At 45.2% G+C, this 6,476-nt stretch overlaps 2 protein-coding genes across 2 annotated transcripts; both read left to right on the forward strand.

Moving 5' to 3' along the window:
- Positions 1–3: 3 nt before the first annotated feature.
- Positions 4–641, forward strand: LOC125529613 (the record flags this gene model as incomplete). Its single annotated transcript, XM_048694027.1, has 1 exon — positions 4–641. A coding segment is annotated over one exon (462 nt), but the record flags the coding sequence as incomplete, so codon positions are not given.
- Positions 642–2,721: 2,080 nt separating this feature from the next.
- Positions 2,722–3,645, forward strand: LOC125529614. The gene has a single exon (XM_048694028.1). The coding sequence runs from the start codon at positions 2,837–2,839 to the stop codon at positions 3,317–3,319; it is 483 nt and encodes a 160-aa protein (XP_048549985.1). The 5' UTR covers positions 2,722–2,836; the 3' UTR covers positions 3,320–3,645.
- The last annotated feature ends 2,831 nt before the right edge of the window (positions 3,646–6,476 follow it).

The raw sequence follows: 6,476 nt of genomic DNA on the forward strand, positions 1-6,476 counted from the left end.
GCCGGCGCCTCCCCCCACAGGATCCAGGCGCTGGTGGCTGCCGCTGACCGGGAGAAAGGTGCCAGGGTGGACTGCCACAAGGCTCTCGTGGTGCACAAGGTCCGGAAGACGCCAGCGCTCCCTGGTGGTGAGGTTGTTGTTAATATCTCTCATCAATTGGCACTGTTTGATCCAGAGGATGATGGTCATGGTGGCTGCCCTGATTGGACACTACACCCCATCTTCAACGACGATGATAACAACTGTTGTTACACCCACAAATGCGAGGTCGACGACAATGAAGAAGATGGCGATGTGCTACTTGATGAGTGTGATGAAGGCGTTGACGACCAACCGTCGGTCATGGATGTAATCCGGAACAACCGAGAGGCAGAAGGCTTGGAGTTCAGCATTGACGATGAGATCGATCAGGCTGCTGATATGTTCATCACAAGGTTTCGGAAGCGGATGAATCAGAACTTCTAGTGATCTTGTGTGTCAATGTCTACCAGCTTGCATGGCAAATTAGTCTGAAGCGTATATCAAGTTGTATATCGGCTGCTAGTAGATGGTGGGTGTGAGACTTGCATACCGTATTTAGGTAGGGAGAAAAGGAGATGGACATATGTTGTCAACGGAAAATAGGATTTATTTTTCTACCATCCACAAATGAGTTTTCTTTGGGAGAAATAGCACGTACTAGTGAAACAATACAAGTTAGAGCAGACGCTTTGAGAAAACTATATATCAAAGTGATTCGTGCATTTGCGCCACTAATTTTCTGTATATTTTTTATATGGTGTCATTTGAGATTTAAACATGGTTTCCAGAGCCTACAATAAGTATTGAACCATTATTTCATATGAATATGCTTGTACAAAATTACAACTGTTACTATGATGAGAACATCCCTGGAAAATAAAATAATCTTACAATATATTTATGTAGTAATGAATCTATATGTACTTCCACACATTAGCACTCATAGTTTTCTTAATATATGCGCTTTAATTAGACAATAAAGAAAGAATTTTTTCATGACTTTTTGGAGAAATTTTAAAAAGGGATTATATTATTTAAATATTGATGGCTGGTATCTTAACATATGTTCTTTTCATTACTACACAAAAACCTATTCGATCCAGTCTTAAATTAGCTATTTGTTGTGTTTTCTCGACATAGCACTTTTAGAGGTCTTGAATAGCGGAATAGGTACCTCCTTTGGGTTGCAGGCCCAAGATCCATCTTAGACTGGGACCTTTCTTTTTTTCATCAAGTTTGGAACTTTGGATTGCTTACCATAAGTGCCACAAGGTAGGCTTGGACCATTCTGAGACGCTTTTTTGAACATGTCTCTTGGAAAAATGTGTTCATCCGCGACATCTTCTTTATGCGCGGCCAACTTGAATGGGCTGAAATATTGGTTCAGCAAACCCTGCTCTTCCGCCCATATACCCGGCACACATATAACATGAATTTGACATCAGAGTGCTGTAGACACAACATAAGTACACCACACACCAATTCATACACATCATGCACATGATATAAATTCTACTTCAAACATGTCACATACATCACATTAATAATAAGTTTATTGCACATAGACAACAAATTTAGTAAAATATCCATTTCATTCATATATGTCATGTATATATTGCACACCCATTCATCCACCTCAACGATTACAATGTAGCAAGGAAGGAAAGTATTTCGTCAGTTTTTTGGTTTATGTTGTTGCCCTTGCAACACAACTCATCATTTCACGATGCGTGAACGATGAAATGTAATAATGTGGGGGAACATGTTGGCCGTTTGTTCACCGTTTTGATCAGATAATATTTGAATAACATATATGCCATACTTATGTCCGTGACATTGAGGTATGGGTCCTATTGATCGGACCGTCGAACCCACCTTGAATTCAGTGAACTGTAGAACGATGCTTCACTGCTGGCATGCAAATATGCAAGATGTACCTGATTTTGGGCAATAGTAAAAAAAAAAACTACAGTGAACACCTGGAGTCAAAGCGACAAGCTATAGCACCACCTTTAATTCCTCTAAAACTGAGACTAGCTAGCTAGCTGAGATCTTTTTGCTAAACCAGAGAGGGCCCCAACTCTTATTTCATGCTAATAACGGGGCTGGCCCTGCACCGATTTATTCTTCTTTTGAGAAAGGAGTGTTGCAGCATCAGTTGTCGTTTCCTATCCACAGGCTACAAATCTTCAAAAGCACAACATGTTCCCGTTGTTGATGTGGTTGTTGTCGCACAGTGAAGCGAGCAAGGAGAACGTGCTGTCCGAGACCACTCTAACTCCAATATGGCTTGAGTGACAGTCTCATGCTTGGCAAAGCGTCACAAAAGGCAGGGACCCGGTGGGCGCATGATGATTGATCATCAGGCTGCAACGGAGACCGCCAAAGTAAATAATTTAGGGGAGACAATTCGATCCCACTGTGTCCTTTATGGCCTAATTATACTGTAACACTTTCTCCATATCACTCCTCGCGCATATCACATTGCTATAGCTTTCCGTTGCTTCTTTATTTAATCACTCCCACTCTCAGTATTCTTATAGTGCTCATCACTCCACATGCATGTGCTCAATTTGTTTTCTCCAAATGCTATTTTCATTTAACACGCTTTGGAGTACCAAGAGTATGATCACAACATTACCAAATTATAAGCGGCACAGTTAGTGGCGTTGCTCTCGGTTTCATGGATATAACAACACCCTTGGAGAGCTTCAACAAGGCCTTCACTCTCAAACCAGCTTGCCAAGCCTGAGGCAGTCTAGCTCCTCAGTTGTTGCCATTGAGAAGCAGCTGCTAGCTTAGCCACCTCTCAGAAATGAAGATGAAGATTGGCAAGGCCCCAGTGCTCCTGAAGAAGGCGGCGGCTATCTGCAAAAGCAAGACCGGCGTCGTCATGGCCAGGCTCCGCATCCTCACCTCGCCCCACCGCAGGATGGCCACGATCGGCGCCATCTCTCACAGGATCCACACTCTCATTGTGGAAAATCAGGAGAAGGGTGCCAAGGTGGACTACCACAAGACCTTGGTCCGCAAGGTCGAGAGGCAGGCATGCCATGGGATGGTTGATGATCTGTTTCACCATCTAGCACAGTTTGATGAAGATGATGGTGTTGGTGGCTGTCCTAACTGGACACTTCACCCGATCTTCAGCGACGGTGATAATTGTTGTTACACTTATGGGTATGACGACAATGACGATGATGAAGATGAGCCCTCGGTGGTGGATGCAATTAGGAGCAACCAGGAGGCTGCGGAGTTGGCATTCAACATGGACGACGATATCGACCAGGCTGCTTAAATGTTCATCAGAAGGTTCCGTGAGCAGATGAACAAGAGCTTTTGATGAGGTTTCATTCCATATGTACCTTACACGAGTGTTACCACTAAATAGGTGACACTAGGGAGTGAGATCGATGCCATAGATAGGCTGGGACGAGTGGGCGCGTGAACTTGCATGTGTGTCCATTTTCACGATAGGAGATTTTTGCAGGAGTCCCAAGTTAGAAGTTTTGACAGATATCTACATGCTAAAATGTGTACTTCTTTGTGTGCCGCAAAGAAAAGAAAAAGTCTATCTAGAGCACTTTAGCAAAACTGAAAGAAAAACACTAAATGATTTTTTTAGACTGCAAATCTTTTTCTAAATTGTTTGATCTTGATTCAACGTATCTTGAGTTCCACAGCTACTAAAAAAGGATCACCGCTGCTAGCATATACTATCTAGAAAAGTTTGATTAGCCTCCACCCGTAATCCCTACTTTGGTTAGCCGGCTTCAATGTGTTGATGCTAGCCCGCCATACAATGGTTGCATCAAGATCGGGGCAGGACCCAGACACTACCGGAACAGGGGGGGCTATCCCGACGGCCGAAACAATGCCGACAACGCCCGTCAGCCTATTCAGAGCTATGCCGACAACTGGGTCCAGGCTTCGGGCTACCAACCGAGCCTGTTAGAGAGTACGGGGCGTTCGCAGCCTCCCTTAGCCCGCCAGCATGTTGTAAGTATTTCCCTCTTATCTTCTTTCTCTCTAACCTTCTCAGTTTATTTTCAGCATTGCCCACTTAAAAACAACCTAAATTTTGTAGGCATATAAGGCCTTTGTCGAGCATAGGAATCTCGAGGTGCGGGAGTACTTGCAACGAGTGAAGGCAAACGATGATTACAACCGTCAGATGATGACGGTTAGTTTTGCCCTCTTAAAACCAAGCTAAAATTTTCACTTTCATTTCTTCTGACCTTCTAATTTGCTTGTTTAATTAACATCCAGGCTATGTTGGCGTCTTGGACTAACCGCACGGATCCACCACAAATGGGACCCGCACCAACACTTGCGGGAGAACCCCCACACGTTCCCACGTTCGATGAATGGGTGGCACTAGGCAGTGATACTCCGGTAGTACATTTGCCTAACTGCTGACAAACTAGTTCTCATTCATTCAACACTATCATATCATATTTACCGTTAGAATCTTTTCTCAAACATGTAGGGGACCGGTGGCTCGACTCCTGCTTCGTCGACCCCAATCACTCCGATCTGGTAGAGTGGTGCTGGTCTTGGCGGTGGCGGTCTTGGTGGTGGCTTTCTTGGCTGATGTGTTTCGACGATGATGATGTTGAGGATCTTTAGATGATGAACTTTAGTATCTTTAGATGATGAACTTGAGTATCTTTAGATGATGATGATGATCTTGAGTATCTCTATGATGATGAACTTGATGATGATCTATTGATCTGTCTTATTTCTGTGTGTATATGGATATTGTCATATTTTCTGGTTTTTAAAGCTGTCAAATTGAATTGAAACAGAGAAAACAGAGCAAATTTTAAAAAATAGAACAACATAGCTATGTCCAGGAGCGCCCAGCGGCCGCCACGTGACCGAGGTATGCCGACGGCCTGGCCGTCAGCATACCTCTACCATGTGGCAGCTCGCGGTTCGTCAGCGTGTTTGACGGCGCCGTCGGTTGCCGTCAGGTGATAATCTCTGCCAATGGTGTATATATGCCGACGGCCGTACGGACGCCGTCGGCATATATGCCTATGCCGACGGCTTTACTATGCCGATAGTCTGACACAACTACGCTGACGTGATCTACGCCGACGGGTGTATGCCGACGATGGCCGTCGGCATAGACCTAAGCCGACGGGGGAGGGCCTATGCCGACGGCTGGAGGCCGTCGGCTTAGGGGGGGGGCAGTCCGGTAGTGAGGCAAGACGGATGCCAAACACTAGCTACAGTACTAAACAATGCAAATTTTGCTATAGTGAGGGAAGGAACCCAACTTCATGACCCATGTCACCGCCGACATGTCTCTGCCATTGCTGCTATACCTACCCCTCTGCTACACAACCAAAGCTATTGCAGGATCGACCACTCGAATATCTCTCTTAGAGAGTTCCTGTTTTCGGCTAGGCCACCTCCATTGCTTACCATTCTTGGAGGGTCTGACCAGACGCATTGTCAGGTATTCGATAAGGCTTGGCTCCTTCCCCCTTAGTATCTCTAAACTCGGGGGCTCTTGTTAATCTTGAACCCTAATACGTCTCCAACGTATCTATTTTTCCAAACACTTTTCCATTGTTTTGGACTCTAACTTGCATGATTTGAATGGAACTAACCCGGACTGACGCTGTTTTCAGCAGAATTGCCATGGTGTTATTTTTGTGCAGAAATAAAAGTTCTCGAAATGACCTGAAAATCAACGGAGAATATTTTTGGAATATATAAAAAATACTGGCGAAATAATCAAGGCCAGGGGGCCCACACCCTGTCCACGAGGGTGGGGGGCGCGCCTACCCCCCGGGGCGCGCCCCCCTGCCTCATGGGCCCCCTGGAGCTCCACCGACTGATACGTCTCCAACGTATCTATAATTTTTGATTGCTCCATGCTATTATATTATCTATTTTGGATGTTAATGAGCTTTATTTTACACTTTTATATCATTTTTGGGACTAACCTACTAACCGGAGGCCCAACCCAAATTGCTGTTTTTTGCCCATTTTAGGGTTTCGAAGAAAATGAATATCAAACGGAGTCCAAACGGAATGAAACTTTCGGGAACATGATTTTCTCAACAAACGTGATCCAGGAGACTTGGAGTGGGTGTCAAGAAACAATCGAGGAGGCCACGAGGTAGGGGGTGCGCCCTCCACCCTCGTGGGCCCCCTGTTGCTCCACCGACGTACTCCTTCCTCCTATATATACCTACGTACCCCCAAACGATTAGATACAAAGCCAAAACCCTAATTCCACCGCCGCAACTTTCTGTATCCACGAGATCCCATCTTGGGGCCTGTTTCGGAGCTACGCCAGAGGGGGCATCGATCACGGAGGGCTTCTACATCATCACCATAGCCCCTCCCATGAAGTGTGAGTTAGTTTAATTCAGACCTGCGGGTCCATAGTTATTAGCTAGATGGCTTCTTCTCTCTTTTTGGATCTCAATACAATG

This window comes from Triticum urartu, unplaced genomic scaffold, assembly GCF_003073215.2.
Source record: "Triticum urartu cultivar G1812 unplaced genomic scaffold, Tu2.1 TuUngrouped_contig_5724, whole genome shotgun sequence".
Lineage (NCBI taxonomy): Eukaryota > Viridiplantae > Streptophyta > Magnoliopsida > Poales > Poaceae > Triticum > Triticum urartu.